Raw genomic sequence first — 17824 nt, forward strand, 5'->3', positions numbered from 1 at the left:
ATCATTTCCAGCTTTATGTGTATTCTATTTTCTCAATCCTTTATTCACAGACCTAGACTCTGGGTTATTCATTGTCATATGTTAAATTGTGTGTTAGGAGTGTGATGTGTCAAATATGCCCGAATATTTCAAATTTGTTTAAATGTTCTCAGTAAATGTCAGAATTGAGACTAACCAGAACTGAGACTTCCCATAACCAAACCTTTACTGTCACATTATTCTGTGTTGTGATTTTCCAGCTTCGACCTTGAATTAACTGTACCATTAGTGGTTGAAATACAGTTTCAGTTTTTGTTCATATGTGGTGAATTTGCTTTATATTTCATAACATTGACACTTCTAATGCCTCTGCCGGCCCCTTCTGTTTTTCCCCAACACACTGAGATGGTGACCATCGGACTGAGGCTGAATCAACATTACAAAAGATCCTTTTCATTTTCAGATGAATATAACATTAACGAGAAAACATTATGTCTGACACTCGGGCAATCCTGAGATAGGATTTTGTTCTTATTTCTTATCTCCTATTATTCCTTTGTGCCGTAGCACATCGTCTGCACAGCAGCTGAGGGAGAAATCAATTCTACCATGAAAATATCTAAACGAGCAAGATTTTTTTAGAAAAAGATATAGACAGAGAAAGATTGAAAAAGATCAACTAAGAACAAGAAAGCAAGTGAATTTGTTTGATATATATATAGATATATACACAGTATCTGCCAATTATAAACGGGTTTTTTTCCAAAAATCCTTTGCAACTTTGTCCTCCAGACTAACTCGATCCAAAAATAACAGTCAACTCAGCTGTTTGGCTCTTGCTTTAGCCTCAGGCCTGAATCTCACACAGCATTCTTCCTCTGTACAGAGCTCATACAGACTGTGGGGACGCGCACTGACACTGAATGGCCCAAAAAACTGTGTATAGTTGAATGTTCATGCAATCATAGTCCTCTCACTGCCACTCAGAAAGACATTTACTGGCAAACTACTGACATTTTATGAATATATTTCAGCTGTCACTGAAGATAGATATAAAATTATAATATTTTTCATGTATTTTTTTCCTCTCGTCTGTGTTGTAGTTACATCATTTATGCAGTTCATGAATTAACTGTATCCTTATCCGATTATTCTCTGCCTGCTGCTCACTGTCTGTCTGAGTGTCTCGTGCGGTCCATTGTTCTTGGCCACTGTGACATTCACTCCTGTGATATTGACAGCAGAGGCTCATTGTGGGATTAGCGCTTCAATTTCCCTGACAAATGTTTGTTCTGAAAATGTCTTATAGTTCCCGGAGGCATCGCACCAGAGTCTCTCACCTTCACCCCGCTGGATGACATGATCTTCCTGAAGTGGGAGGAGCCTGTCGAGCCCAACGGCCTGATTACCCAATATGAGGTGAGCTTTCGGAGATGGTCAGCTGCTTTTCTCCTTCCTGTAACTTCCAAAGTTGTTTGTCTCATTGTAGCTTTCATACTTGAAAGAGTAAGACAATTGTTAGATGTCAATGTATTCAAACTTTTTTTTTTTTTTTTTTTTTTTTTTTTTTTTTTTACTTTTAACTTGCTAAATGAAAAGACATTGAGGTCAATGTAATGCTACTGTAGTGTAAACCTCTCAAAATACAATAACAAACAAGACAGAGCCACTAACGTAGCCTAAACTCTAATATAGTAGCATGAAGGGACAGCTGAAGGGACAACAGCTTTTATGTGTAACATGTAATCTCACAGAATGTATTTAAGTGATGCCATCACTTTTTTTTTTTATTTAAACAAAAACCATCACAGATGAGAAAGCCATTTATGTCACAGTTAAAATTTTAAATGGGTAAATAAATTGATGACCTCTAGACATGGTAAATAAAACCTGATGAAGATCGCACTGATGTGCAGGAGGATGAGACATTTTAGCAGAGATGTCCAACCTTTTTGCCTCTTAGAGCTCCTTTGAGCTACTGGATAAATCGTGATCGAGCGGTTTGAGACCCCGGCCTTATAGCGACAGAGTCGCATGACATGGGTCACACGTTCAACCTGACAAAGGAGCCTAACACCCTGCAGTCATCCCGAACCAAATGTTATTTTGATATTGCGAGTGACAATAAACTTTGGCGTCATCCAAGGTGAGAGCTTCCAACAATGTGTGATAACATTGGACTATAGATATGAGGGGTAACACTCCACTACAGATCCAAAGTAAACTTAGTTTCTGTCATCAGACAAGCTGCAAAAGTCTCCATTTTAGGTGTATTTAAATACAATTAACAAGTAACTAGTTCGACAAGAAACACTCTTGGTTACGGTTCTTAAATAGTGGACACAACGGTCATAAACCTCTAGCAGAGACTTCAGCTATTAAGCCTCTGGAGGACAGAATATATCTCAAACAATTATAGGGCTACTGACATATATGGTAAAGCACTAATGTAAGATAATACTAACAACATACACATTCAAAGATTAGAGTATTTAGGGTTTTCTTGCAATACTCAAACAGCATGTTACCAACATGTCCATTCCCACTTTCCGATCAACAATTAACCCAGCGCAAAGTAATCCCCAGCAACACCACAAATTTAGCATTTTCCTGGAACTCACAAGAGCCTGATCTTTAGATTTTTTTTGTGTCTGTTACAAAAATACTCTCTACCCTCTCTCTTTGGCAAACCATTTTCAGCATCTATACTGTGACAGGCGCAGAACAGATACAGCACGCGCTTAATCACCGAACCACTTTGCTGCACCCTTTAGCGCAATGATGAGCTGTGCCTATGTTACCAAAAATAGTAGCGATGGTTGGACACATTCCCGCTGACCTTGAGCACATGACCTGGACTTAACACTGAACTTGTGCCATTAAAATAGACCCTGGTACTGTTAATCAATAAATCACATGCATCTGTTGTACTGTAGGGCTTTGATTTAGCTGGATAATGGTCTTGTATTTTCTGTATAACCTCTGTCGGTGAACCTATCGGTAGGCCCGCCTACTGATCCTCAAGTCTTCTTGGCCCATCTTGCAATGTCGCCTCAAGGATATTATTAAATACGATTTCTGGTTTGACATATTAAGTGGAGGCTGCAAAGGATTTTTTACTCTGTAGTGTGCTGATCTCTCTCAACTGACAGAGAAAGCTTTATACAGAGCTGCAGAAATCCTCTTCATTTCTCTCAGATTAAACCATTGACCACTCTGCCTGAGCTTATCGACCGCAGCGCTGTCTTGCATGCCCCCCTCATTGCTCTGTGCAGTGTCTGGCATCTTTTTATGTCTGCCTTTGTAGCGGAAACACAGCGGTCTCTCTCTGTTTAGTCACTGGATAGCTCATAATTCTATCTTCACACTAAGGAGGCCTGAGCAGGCATTAAGCTCTTCTTAGGATAATCAGCAGAGCCTTTTGGTTTGGCTCGAGTGGCGTCTTCAGTGTGTGTGTGTTTGTGTAGCACATGCATAAGAGCATATACTGTGCATAGTATGTGAGTGTGTGTGTGTTCATTACTTCAATGAAGTAGATCTCTTCCAGCTCTAATGTATATCCTAATATGCTCACCCTTGTCTGATTGCAGTAAGGTCATCTCACTTAGCTCTCCACTATTTCAAAGAGCAGAAGTGGAAATTCTCACGAGGTTTGGGCAAGGCAAATCACCTGTTGATGGAAAACTTTATAAAATATTTCCCTTTTAAAGGAATTTGTGAGTGTTAATAAGAGTTAATTGAACTAATAAACACTTAGAAGTATTGATTTAAACACTTCAACATAATTTTTAATGTGTGGTATTATCAGTTTTTGGCCTTTATAGTGTATTAGAAAATCATTTTCCACTCAACATACTGCTTGAAAAACGTCAGTTTGCTTGTATGCTTAAAAATTTGACTTAACATTGCCAATCAAGTCTTATTCATCAAAGTAATTAGCACATTGATTGAGAGAAGCAAATTCATTTTCCTTAGTCAAATGAATTAAATATTTGAATTACTACTTATGACAGACCCAATTTGTCACCAAATTAATGCTCTTGATTAATGAGACTCCAAAATAAACATTGTGCTTAAAATGTATTAGCAGTAACAACAACTAAGCACAAAATCATTGCTGAAGTTTTTATGATATTACCCTGAGACCGTCCTGTTTTTTTTCCCCCCCTCACCTTACAACAGATCAGTTACCAGAGTATTGAGTCATCTGATCCGGGTATCAACGTCCCAGGACCCAGAAGAACGGTGTCCAAGCTTAAGAACGAGACCTACCACATGTTCTCCAACCTCCACCCTGGAACGACCTACCTAATCTCTGTCCGAGCACGTACAGCCAAGGGCTTTGGCCAGACCGCCCTGACTGAAATCACCACAAACATCTCAGGTACCACTGATGATGTGCTGTAAGATAGAAATGGAGACAGGCAGCCTTCCTGTGTAGCATCAGCTCTCTGTGCAGTCACTACCTATCACCAATGCAACATGCAGGTACAACACTAGACTTCTCCCACCTTGTGCTATAATTAGGATGCGGGGTTTCTCTCTTTTGACCTCGGTATCTTCCTCCCTCGCTGAGGTAAAACTACTGCTCCCACAGTGTAAGAGCTATTTTCCATTGCCTTTCCCAACTGCTGGCACACTGTCATCCCACAGTCCTCAAGACATAAATTAAGTCGTAGGAAGCGGAGAAATACCACAGAGGGGACACTGCTGTGTGTTATGTATAAAGAAAGATGCAGTACATTCTGGGGACAAGGGATGTCACTTTCGAGAGTCTCCGAGCTTATTACTGGTGATAGAAATCCAGCCTTTGTGTTTCTATTTCCCTTTAATGATGCATTTGCGCTCGTGAAGGGATGGGATTACACCTCTTAGGAACACACAACGTGGCCACTTCCTCCCAGTCTTGCTCACACATTCACTCTGTCCTCCTCTTTCTGCCCCTATCTCTTTACAGAGAGGTCCAGTTTGTTTAATTATAGATTTAGTGCCCAATCACAGCTTACTGGCTGGATGTCAGACAGAACTGTGGCACAAAGCCAGACCGCAGATACAGTCCAAAAGTCTTTGTAGATCATCCTCAACCTTCTCCACTGGCCCACGGTGCAGAACATTCACTTACACTGAGCATCTCTCAAATCTGCACTGACAGCTAGCAAACACTGAGCACCTTCAACAGCTACAACTGTCAGCATCTTCAAGCAACACACACAGAGTGTCCGACTACATACATTTCCTCATTCGCATGCACACATACGATGTGTGCACCGTGGCTGATACACACTTATCCTTCAGACAGACTCCGTTTGGCAGCAGGCATCACACCCTCTTTTAGTTCTGCAGACCTTTAATGTCAACAAATGCACATTCAGTTTTCCTTGCCTCTCCTTAATTGATGTCAGCTCTTTTCTGCCGCGGTATTAGCAAACTGCTTTTTAATATGATAATTATCGATTCCTCATGAATAGTTTGCTCTCCTTCACCTCACTAATTGACTGCTGATATTAAAGACAAATGTGCCGCCACGTCTCCAGTGGAAGCGCGCGACTTTACCCAAATACTTTCAAATGAGAAACCCATTCTATTTAGCCTCACTCCCATGACTTTTAATTGGCCTTGTGTCCAAGACAACTCAAATGGAAATTCAGACTGTGTACTGAATATGAGAATATGTGTATCGGGTGTATCAGCATGGGTTAGCCTTTTAAAATTAAACTGTCTGTCAGTGTAACATGACAATTTAGGGATGAACATATTTATGTGGAAGGAGAAAGAAACAGAGTTTGACCTGAATTAATGTTTCCTGAATGAGCACAGGCTCAGGTTAGATGTGTGTCTGTGTGTGTGCGCGTGTGCCTCAATTGTTTTTTTTTTTTACATGTAAACTTTGTTGTGTCTTTCTGCATGTCCACAGCTCCTACGTTTGATTACGGAGACATGCCGTCTCCCCTGAGCGAGACAGAGAGCACAATTACCGTCCTGCTGCGCCCCGCCCAAGGCAGAGGAGCACCTGTCAGGTGAGGATGCCATCTCAAATGTTCACATTATATTTTTTTAATACCAAACATGGCTTATTGAAGGTACACATTCCCTCTGTGTCCAGCACATACCAGGTGGTGATTGAGGAGGAAACTGGGAAGAAAGTGAAGCGGGAGCTAGGGCTTCAGGAGTGTTTCCCGCTGCCCATGTCACACGGGGAGGCTCAGGCCCGAGGCACACCACACTACTACACTGCCGAGCTGCCACCCAGCAGTCTGCCAGAGGCCAGCCCCTTCACTGTGGGCGACAATCACACCTACAACGGCTACTGGAACAGCCCTCTGGACCCCCGCAAAAGCTACCTTGTCTACTTCCAGGCTATGAGCAACTTCAGAGGGGTGAGTGACTGTGAACTCACAAAAGTGGTGCAGCAACACTTCATCCCCTCTGTAGACATTCATATTCAGAGTAATTCTGAGCCAGTGTTGAGCGCTGTTAATGACTGTCTGTATTTACAGTAGCAATGCTGTGGTTGATGCTGTAGGACAGTTGGCATTGTTTGGGCTAGCAACCCTTGAAAGAGCATTTATGCAGTTAAAGAGGTTGTTGGATGAAAACAAACTGAGCTGACAGCGTAACTCCTTGAAAACTACTAATGTTTACATCCCACCGCTTTGATTCTTTGCAAACAAAGCGTTTCTGAGAAAGGAATTACTTGCATTCATTACTTGGAGCCAGCAAAGCTGTGATTAGCTGGAATTACTCAGCAAACAATGTACTTCACTTCGCTTCATTCGTCTTTTATTGTCTATTTTTTTTTAGTTTTCTGTCTCACTCCTTTCCTCTTTGTCCTTTTACCTCATGTCGCTGTCTGCTCCTTTTTTCTTCATGCACCTAATCAGTTGATTATCATTGAAAATAGCCAGTGATAGTAGACCAATGTAACACAAAACCAAACCTAATTCTTGGTCATGTCTACATTTGTATGTACACTACAAACCGCAGTGAATCTTGGTTGTCGCCCTTGTTGATTGAGAAACAGTATGTTGTCCCACACTGCTGTGTTTCCTTCCATTTCATCGTTCTTGAGCAGACAAAGACCTCCAGTCGTACCCAGAGGATGCCACATTACCTTTCCAAATTCCATTACTGGAAGAGATGCTACTTGGGTGAGGCAATTACTTAAAGATAATTGGGCACAGGTGCAGATGATCAGAGGTAGAAAGCTACTGCTTTAATATTCACAGACTGTAGCTGAGAAATGTTGCTGTAGGTAACAAAGTCTTCCGTGTCCAGAAAGGACTAAATACATGCAAGCTGGATCACTTGTGTGTGTTTTTGAGTCCTAACAGTTGCTGGTTCTTTACTTCTTTTTTTTGCATTAGTGTGTTATAGAGTCCCATGAACAGAGCTGGGTGGCTCAAACCCACCAGTAGCATCTTTTTCCAACTCAGTGGAGAAACACACGGAGGGAGTGCAGTGTGAGCACTTCACACAACTAGGCTACTAAGAACGGGATTAGATAGGGGAGGCCTGGTTTTACCGGCGGATGGGATTAGGTTTTGTTTTGCCTGGCAGGGGGCCAGCAGCCATGACCCACAATGAATGGAGCCCAGCGCCAAATCACACAGCTAACACTGTCCCCAGTCTCTCAAACAGCGGTGCCTTCAACTGGAAATACAGTAGCCACATCTGTGTCGAAATCTGGGCATCAGCCCTATGTCGGTGCTGCATGACGGAAACAATTCCTGGGAGGACAGTAACTTAATTTTCTCGGGCGCACATAGACCTTCAGTCAAAAAAGGACAATTTACTCCTGTAAAACACATAATCCTTTCGTTAGTGTTTAAGAAAAATGGCTTTTGTCAGTCTCTGTTGGAGGTTGTTGTTTCCTTCTTTTTTTAAAGCACAATAACTTTTTTATTGAGTTTTTGTTATCAGGGATGTCGGCTAAAAAGCATGCGATTTACCAATAGTCAATGAGTTCAGCACAGTGGAAGAGATGCTTATTTCAATGCATATAACCCATGAACGTCATATCAGGGAACTAAAGACACGTCCCAGCAGGTCTGTGTCAACACGAGTACTTCAGCAGAACATTTTGTAGACTGTATGCATAAATTTAAAAAATAAGCTTGAAATAGAAGCAATTAGAAGTTTTGTAAATTATACACCACAACACCTTTTGACTGTGTGGTGGTCAATTTCGGGAGACAGGTCACAGATGAGGATGGAGTCGAAGATTAATACAAAAGAATTCTTTATTTTCTCTTGCGCATGGGGAGAAGTCCATCACTTGTGCAAAGCAATGAAGTTCTACCCCGAATACAAACACAAATACAGTTTTTATACTCTCACTTTGCATAGAAGTGGGCTGAGACTTTATTTCACAGAATCCATACATAGGTCCATATGTGCATACGTGCCAAGCACATGCATCCAGCTGGTTTCACTTATGTCGTAAACAACATTTGGTGTTGTTTATCAAAACCATGTTTGTGACTAGCAGGAGTCACTTTTATGACGTCGCTTTTATGACATCACTTTTATGGTGTTTACGGAAAGCTTAACAGTGACTAGTAGGGAGTATATAGAGTTCAACTCCGCCATATGTTATTTCCATAGTGTCACAATAGTGTAAAAATATATAAGCTGCTGTAATAGTATGTGATGCTATGTTAGATGTATTAATAAGATATGTTAGTAATATGTAATGTTATAAATCATAGCATGTATATGAACAGTAGATATGAAAGATCTCCACAGCTGGTAATGAGAGTATTAAGAATTCAGCGTTGTCATTTTTCTCTTCACAGAGTCGCCTGACAGCGACCACATCCAATTGTTAATGAAACGGTCTATTAAAACCACAGATGTTCGTATGTTCATGTAGCCTGTATGGACCAGGAGCGTTTCAGCACTTTTGTGCTGTTTTGTATCTTCCTGCTTATCATCCATGTGCCACTATGCATTACAGGGTATTTACATTTTAACATTGTGCTCACGCTGTCATGAAAAATGCAGGGGAAAAACAGCATTTTAGTAAAAAATGCTTTCAGCATATGCATGAAGAGGGAAGCATTTTTGTTGTGTTTTTTTTGTATTCAGAAGAGGTAAGTGTGATTACCTTATGCCCACTCGTTTTAGCAAAAGAAAAAGAAAATTCTGATCTTGAGCTCAAAGAGTAGCTGGCAGTGAAAGCAGCTCTTTCTGAAGAGTGAAACATCAGAAACGTCACATATTTACTTGCATAAAACAGTTGTTGACGAAGGTTTCTGCACATTGAAGTGCTGATAAAGTTGCTGTGTTTGGCAATCATTTCAGGTAGTTGCACCCTGAACTCTTGAAATGTAAACAGAATTGTCAGCCTCCTTACTTTATCATTTAATTGTGCGCCTTATGGAATCTGTGTGGAGTGTTTGTGTTTGTCTTTGTACGGGGGAAACATTACACCTAACCCTCTGCAACAGTGGCAGATGTGGGAATAGTTTGAACAATATATGGAAACCATAATATTTGGCATTTATCCATGCTAATTATCTAGAGAGTGTCTGTCAAGCCTCTGTAATTGCTTTGATTGATCCATCTAAAGAGGTACTTGAAAGACTGTGGATACAAATTGTAGCTTTGACGGGTGCAGCATAGGCCATTTATTACATCTAGACTTAGATCTCCCAACTTTACTCGCACACCCACGCACGCACGCACGCACCACACACACGCGCACATGCACACATTGTTGGCATTTGTGTTTTGTATTTAGAGCTGCCAGGAACCACCAGCCTCTCTGGCGTGACTGGCACTGCACGGAAAGACATGCGATGTGTCTTCAACAATCTGGAGCTTGCCAATTAACTATTCTGCTGAGCTGGTACACAATGATTTAAACGTGTGTGTTATCGAATGTGCTCCTATCCATCACAATAGCCTATTTTTTTTTTTTTTATCATCTGCAGTAAGTAGATGTAAATGTATCGGTCTTAATTTGCCAAAGCTTGTAATGATTCAATTTATGATTGATTTCAAATGCTTTCTCCATAAAGGAGGCGGGTTCAGATGAATCAGCTGTTTTTAGATATTTTATATAATTGAGTCAGTCCTTGGAAAGCTCAAAGTCAGCCGTCAGCGTTTCTGGAGACACATAAGTGAGCTAGGGCTGCACTTTTTAAATTTGATTAATGATGATTAATTAAAACAAATTGAAAATCTGTAGCAATTGAAATAAATCCTGTTATGCTATAGAGAAGTGCACCAACAGTCAAATACATACGTCTTCGCTGCGTGAAGTATGGCTTTTCACTTGCATTTAAAATATTATATATCATATCAAAATGTAAATCACAACCTCAGAGACTAGAAGTGTACAGTATTTGTTTATATGGCTGTTATCTGCAGTCTAATGCTCTGGTTTATGACCAAGTACCTTCAAAATTTATGATGTCGCCAGCAGCTTCGGATATACTTAACTGCTTGTTAGTAATCGTTAACGTGCCAACATGCTGAACTAAGATGGTGAATACAGTAAATGTTATTTCTGCTCAGCATAAGCATGTTAACATTGTCATAGTGAGCATGTTAGCATCCGGACATTAGCATTTAGTTCAAAGCACCGCGGTGTCTCGGTACAACCTCACAGAGCTGCTAGCGGGACTGTAGAATGTGATTAATGTTATTATATTTCATATTTATATATTATTATGATTACATTCGGATTGCATTTTTATGTTATTGTACTTCTGTAAATAAAAACATTTAGAAAAGGGCAAAATTTTATGTAAAAGATTTTAGGCTCCACCTAAAATCTGTCAAAAAGCAGCGCCAAACACAACACTGTTCAAATAGCAAATGTACTTGTGCTCATCTGAGCGCTCATATGTGTGTTAGTCTTAAATGAGTTTTGGTCTGGTGCATCGTTGGTGCATTGCTATCTTGAGGCAGCTAAAAGTTATTGACCAACAAAAAACTGGACTTCAACCAATCATGCAGTATTTCAAAGTTATTTTATGGGCCCATTAATAATATAGTAATATGTTTTATAGGTGGGTGCAGATTCTGCTTATTACACATACAGGGACTTGCAACTGCACACAAACAGGCAAAAGTTAAAGAATAAGATGACATTGTGAATGATTATTATTATTGTGCACATCAATCTGATCAATCTGCACAAGAGCAGATGTGTTTCTCTTCTGCTCAGCAAATCAACCGTTATAATATCAAGCTACAGAGGTGCAAGCTCACCTGACCCTTAAATGGAATGGGAGATGACTCTTTTATTTCATGTGATTCCCAAAACACACCAGTGATGAATTAGGGCATGAAGTTCCAGCTCTTTGAACTATGTGCCTTACTTTGCACTCAGATTGCCCACTGTTAAACAAACAATAGATGATTTAGACACACCCTAAATGTTCTTGTGCCATGCACTTTAGACTGTGTGTTTAGATCATTAAAGCAGAGCTCACCAACTCACAGGTGTCAACATGAGTTTATGATTATGGTCATATATATATAAATACATATATGTTCAGAGAGAACAAATTATGGCATAGACAAATTCTGAACCATTCTGAATTAAACCACATCCTTGAGTACAAGGGCAACTGCATTGCTTTGTATTGATTTATTGGTTGCCTTTATACTTGACTCCAATAGTAGCCATATGTATTAAATCATATTGTACAATGTCGAACATTAAAAACAAATACCTTGTGCTTGAAAGACTGTTGCTATGTTCACTGTTGCATTGTTAGTAAAATGTATAACTCTAACAACCTTGAGTGCCACGTGTAGTTACACATATATATGACATTCATTCATGCTGTCACTCACAGAGCGTGTGCCTAGATTTGGGGAAATTACAGGCTTTCTGACAGAAAGACACGTTTGTCTACATTTTGGTTCTGTATTTTCAGATTTAACCATCAAGTTAAGAGAATGTTTAAGACTCACTTTCAAAATGAATTTTTATTTTAAAACAGCTATTTAACCAGAGTTTGAGGAAAGCGCCTTTTGCTCATTTCCGAATAGGCACATTTGCATAATTGTCCCATAATGCCTGAATTAGCATCTGTAAATCTTAATTTGATAATACATCTCCTCCATGAGGTGGCAGGATGGAATTGGATTACAGTCTTGGATCTCATTAGTGCTGTTTGACAAAGGTCCTTTTCATAACACTGAGATGTCATCAGCTGAAATTTGAATACAATTAATTATTTTTCATAGTGGTGCACTGGTCTGAAACCCTCTTCTTAATTATGCTCTGTTTCAACTCTCATCTTTTCTCCTTTAGCAAGAATTTGTAATCTCCTCTCACACTTTGCCACAGCTCTCAGATTTTAGATATTTTTTTCTAATGTCATCAGTAGGACTTTTAACTCGGAGGTAATTTGCCCTTTTACTCCGAATCATTCTTCTTGTAGTTTATCTTTGTCTTCATCACAAAGTGAATCATGCTTTCTTCTGAGAAGAATAGTGCGACCCACTCATGTTTAGCAATTTGAATTTTTAATCTGAGGGTAGAAACAATAGAGCAGGGAGCTGGTGCTGCTTCCAGATGTGGATCAGAGTTACTTTACATGTTTACTGCTTAGCTGTGGAATAAATATCATGTTTCACTCATGTGTTTTTATCTGTTGTATTCATATTTTCAGTGTGATAAATATATATGTATGTATGTGTATATATATATATATGTGTGTGTGTGTGTGTGTGTGTGTGTGTGTGTGTGTGCGCACGCCACAGCTCACGTCGCCCTCTTTTCTCTTATCACATCCCCTTTATGCAAAATGCAAAGCGACACCTTTCCCTCTGATGTCTGTGTTTTCTTTCTCTTTCAGGAATCCAGAATAAACTGCATTCGCATTGCTCGCAAAGGTAATTCAACGTGAATATTTCTCCTCCCGCAAACACTGTGAATTTAAATACATTTGCCTACATAATCTCTGAATCCCTTAAAAGATTGTGTACCGTCTCATTAGATATGAAAGATAAGAAATTAAGAGTGCAACCATAATAGTATTACTTTACTTTGTACTGCACTATTATTCACCTCTGTCTCAAGCGCAACAGCATGGATCTGGACAAATTTTCTCTGACAGTCCTGGTTGTTTAGCAGTGGGCCTCAGAGAAAAAGGCAACAAGCAGGGAAGGATTAGAGGTCAGGCTTTCATCCTGTTTGTTTGGGAGCAGACAGTGGGACACACTATATCAAAGACAGACTCTTTGTTCTCATCAGCAGCCCACCAGACAGCTACATCTGAGGGCTTTGACCTTAGTGCCGTCCAGAAGGGTTCTCCAGATCAAAACTTCCAGATGTAGCCACCCTGGCCTATCGGTGTAAGAAAACCCTGCCCCCCTCCTCCCCCCATCCTCTGTACCTCAGCTTTTGGATTCAAAGGGACATGAAAAGGGCAGAGAAATTGACTTTAAGCCCTGATGGCAGGAGAGCCCCTCTGCCATAGTACGCAGTCAGATCATGGTGAATAAAAGTCATGTATTTATAGTTATCATAGCACCGCAACAGTAAGCAGAGCCTTTCGACTAAATTGACTTGGCGGGGTGTCTTTTTTTTTTGGTGAAGGCCTCTTTTTGTGAGTGAATAACGAAAGAGATGAGACTCTCCTCAAGCATAAAGCCAAAAGGGAAGGCCAGCCATTTCAGCTCAGCTTCTCACTCCATCTGCCCAACACAGCCTGGTTGGGCATGCATTAATTATGCTTTCTCACAGCAAAAGACCTGACACTGCATTTGCCTCTTTTCTTCAGCACGAAGCAAAGACAAAATAAAATAAATTCCTAATGGAGCTCCAGTAGTTGGAGATAGTTAAGATAAAAAAAAAAATAACAGCAAGCTGAAATACAATAGAGGAGAGAGAAGGAAAAATAACACAAATTAAAGAGGGGTTAAATGCACAATCACACAAACAAGTGATGATTCATAGAACTGCCAGCGTTACATCATCACCTCATGCAGGGCGATGCAACTGAAAAAAACTCGTATGCGAATTGTTAGGAAAACATTTTTTTAGGGCTGATTTCCAATTTCAAGGTGCGACAGGTCACAGGATTTTTTTTTTTTGTTGCTGTTTGTGATCTCCATGATCCCTCTACCATTAACGTCACCTCTGCATCATTGGGTCCTAAGCCGTCATTATCAAGCAGCCCATCACAAAGCAAAGTGGAGGCAAATGATTCTGGCTTGGATAACAAAGCTGGAGATTACATTTCAACTTCCAGGTGACAGTTTAATTAAGGATCCTCTGGCAGGCTCAACACAACAATAGACTTCCATTCCTCCTCTAAGTGCCAATTTCCACCATCGGGCAGCTGGCAGGTGCATGGATTCATGTGGAAATCTATTTCATGCTCGTGTTTTGCTTAATAGAAATTTCGAGGCTAAATGTGGCAAAACAGCCTTATCTGTCCAAAACGTCAGAAAACTGAAATTGATTTTTCACCTCCTCATCTACATTTTTAGCCCACATAAACTACCCCTGTATTTCCCTTGAATGTAATTTTATATGAAGTCGCAGCAAAGAATAAACAGCAAGTGCCGAGTTTGTGACTGAGGATGGTTTTTGAATGCAGCACCTTCTGAGGATGAAATCTTTGTTATTTTCAGTTACAGCGGCTCACAGACACAAAGGCATGGATGATAGTGTGTCCCTGCATGTGAATAGAAACCACAAAAGAAATCTTTGATTCACTGTCTGACGAAACTCTCCTACCACGACTATAGACTTAAGTATACCTGTCAGAAGTGGTGTCTATAAACAGCACACATAGAAATGTCACAGTTTTGCAACATGTTATGTGTGGATAGAAACTCACAAGCAAAGTCCATAGCAGTTTCAGTAGGAACACTTCCATTCTAGTATCAGGCCTTTGACTAATTTCCCCCACTCTGATATGCCAGACACTCATAATTGATTAAAAGAAATCCCGCCAAATATTGGAATGATATTTTACTACAGCCCATGGCTGCAGATAGTTGGGCTAAAACATGGCACCGTTTTCGTTTTCCCTGCCCCAGATCGGACTTTTTCCCCCCCAGCAGGCTGCAAGATAGAGCTCTTTCCCCAGGCCTGCTCTGACTTTCGCCCGCTCTCCAGGTAGTTTGTGCTGTACCAATAGGCTCAGAAGGGTTGGTTTTGGGGCTGTGAAGGCCTGGAGGACAGACTGACACACACAGAAAAAAAAACTAGATCAGTGGGCCCCGAGAACAAGACAAAGAAAGGCCCACTGCTCAGCACCATTTACATAAGTATGAAGCTCTATGCCAGAGAAATGAATAACCTGCTATTATGATAACGACCTTTCCAGTAGCTCACAGACACCGGGGCACCTTGAGATTATACTGTCGAGCTCTGTGGAGGATTCTGACTGGAAAAACTATATTTCATATCATTGTTGATTGAAAATGGTTTAGTGTCAGTTCCATGGTGTAATTATGTATGTTTACAATCACAAGGTGTCAGTTTATTATTGCAATGTTGTTGTACAACTTTAAGATCAACAATAGATTGAAGAATAATGTCTTAAAAACCTTTTTTGTTCATGACGAATGAATCTCAGCAAATGAGCGGCATGTCTTGTCGTTATTGTCTTTTTCTACACAGCAATCTATTAATTATCCAGATAACAATGGCAGTTTTATTGCAGGTTTATTGGTGTGGACACCTCACCACCACTTTATTTGCAACATCTACATTTTTACTAACTATTTGAAAATCCATTTTGAGTGGGATCAGTAGATCTCCTCATAGTAGTTAGGGTGAGTAGTGTGCTAAAACAACTAAGTGTATTGCCATATTTAAAGTCTACATTTGTGGAATAGAAAGTTTTGTGTGCATGAATGACAACTTCTTCAAAGATTTGAATTCAATTTTCCCACCTCTATCGACATCCTGTTGGAGTCTTTGCTTTAGACTTTACAGTGAATTGTATTTTCTCCACCTGTATTCTCAAGCCCGACATCTACAGGATTTCTGGGGACGATGCCGTTACTTATATCGATATATCAGACTATATTCTGCTCATATCCAGGGGGAAATCACAAATGTGCCCGGATCACTGCTCACTGAAACAAATGTAACCTAGGTGCTGATTTCAATCAAGTGATGTACCTTAAAATAGTTACTCAAAAGGTTCTACCTTCCCGCTGCTCGATGCGCGTTACGGTGCTGTGCTCCATTCTGGCTCTGAACTTTTTGACTGCCTGTCATACGCAGTATATACAAGATTTATGAACACAAATCTTTTGCAATGATCCCTCAAATGTGGTTATGAAACAGTTTTGACACTTGTGACAAAAATAGTTAATGGAAGCATGATATTTAACAGTGTATTGTCCATTAGGACATCAGTCAATTTCAGTGGGAATTCACTCAAATAGACCAATTTTTATTATACCACAAGTATATAAATTATGCTCTGTCAAAAAAGTTTTTATAGTGGCGCAGATCAGCCAACATACATGCCAATACAATATAACTGCGATAGGCTAATATTGTCCTCTATAAGTGGGTGGCTGGTATAGCAGTCAGGTTCTTCTTCATTCCTTCAAGTCTTATATTTGTATAATGCCTTTTGAATTTGTTTTTGTTCTGTGTACCTACTTCCAGCGGCCTGCAAAGATCACCGCAAGGCTCTGGAGGTGTCCCAGCACTCTGAGGAGATGGGACTGATCCTGGGCGTGTGCGCTGGAGGTCTGGTGGTCCTCATCCTCCTACTGGGTGCCGTCATCATCATCATTAAGAAAGGGTAAACAGCTCCTGATAACCGTACAAAACATGCCTCATTATGCACAATCACATCACATCTCCCCACATTGTTTTTCCCTTTTCTGTTTTTTTTTTTTTTTTTTTTGGAACAGTTCAGTGCTCAGTTTTTATACCCGCTGAACTTTCGAAAAGGTCATGCTTGTTTAGGGAAGAAGTAGGACCAACAGCCAGCGCTGCATTGTTTTCCTTCCCTCATGGTGCACCAGAAGGACCAAACAACTCTCATCTGCAGAGCTTATCTGAGTGTGAAGTATGTAATTAAAGGCGGATGCAATTCAATTAGCCACTTAATTACGCACACCAAGCAGAGGCCTGACCCTTAAATGAGATGGTAATTGGGAGGGAAAAGGTGTGCTTTTAGAGATTATTAGCCGATGATCCCACAGGTCTACAGTAAATCAGCTGCACCTATGGCTCTGCATTCATTTAGCTGCAGCTGTAGTCCTCGCTGAGTTAAAGTCTCAAATAGGGCTTAACCTGCCTTACTTAAATAAGATATATGGGAATTTAAAGAACCCGACGTGCCAAATGGAGAGTTAGTCGGAGCTCCAGCAGTAATTTTTTAAATTGCTGAAACAGCGTCCACGGTAATATTGAATAATGTTGATTGTGAAAGTCACCACTACCCTGCCCATTAGCCTGGGTTCCTCTCTACTAAGCCACCGTGAATTTCGCTCTTAGAGAATTGATTGCTAAATTTGCTGTGACAGGAAGCCACATGGTCTAGTCCTTGAAGTGCAACACTGAGACACATTCGATTGAAAGAAACACACATTTTTCCGCCTCGCTGTGGTTTGGTCTGTCAGCACCTGCTTGATACGCTCGCATGTGTCATGTGGCCGCCTGCACAGCTGAGCTCCAGAGGATGGTTCTCATTTTCACTGTAATCAATGCATTCTGCCCTCAGCCGACATTGCTTTCATCTTACATCTCTTCTTTCTCTTGATTTTTTTTTTTCTCCTTCTCCTGCACTCTTGCCAGAAGGGACTACTACTCTTATTATCCGTAAGTGACTCCACCTCTTTGCTTTGCCATCGTTTTGTGATCCATCATATACATGCTTGTGCTCTGGCTGTCAAT

At 40.4% G+C, this 17824-nt stretch overlaps 1 protein-coding gene across 4 annotated transcripts in view; it reads left to right on the plus strand.

Annotated features, from left to right (window-relative positions):
* ptprub (protein tyrosine phosphatase receptor type Ub) overlaps positions 1-17824 on the plus strand; it is a 162935-nt gene that overhangs the window by 113467 nt on the left and 31644 nt on the right. For 2 of the 4 annotated variants that reach the window (XM_069143102.1, XM_069143103.1), the window contains exons 9-15: positions 1289-1398; positions 4162-4363; positions 5894-5996; positions 6083-6356; positions 12801-12837; positions 16586-16724; positions 17726-17749. In XM_069143102.1, coding sequence (XP_068999203.1) covers positions 1289-1398; positions 4162-4363; positions 5894-5996; positions 6083-6356; positions 12801-12837; positions 16586-16724; positions 17726-17749 — 889 coding nt within the window. The remainder of the gene's footprint in view (positions 1-1288; positions 1399-4161; positions 4364-5893; positions 5997-6082; positions 6357-12800; positions 12838-16585; positions 16725-17725; positions 17750-17824) is intronic. The other 2 variants (XM_069143104.1, XM_069143105.1) reach the window with 1 other exon arrangement.

Source organism: Embiotoca jacksoni, unplaced genomic scaffold, assembly GCF_022577435.1.
Source record: "Embiotoca jacksoni isolate LCO1_2020_lvr unplaced genomic scaffold, fEmbJac1.0.p SCAF_11, whole genome shotgun sequence".
In the NCBI taxonomy this organism is placed as follows: Eukaryota; Metazoa; Chordata; class Actinopteri; family Embiotocidae; genus Embiotoca; species Embiotoca jacksoni.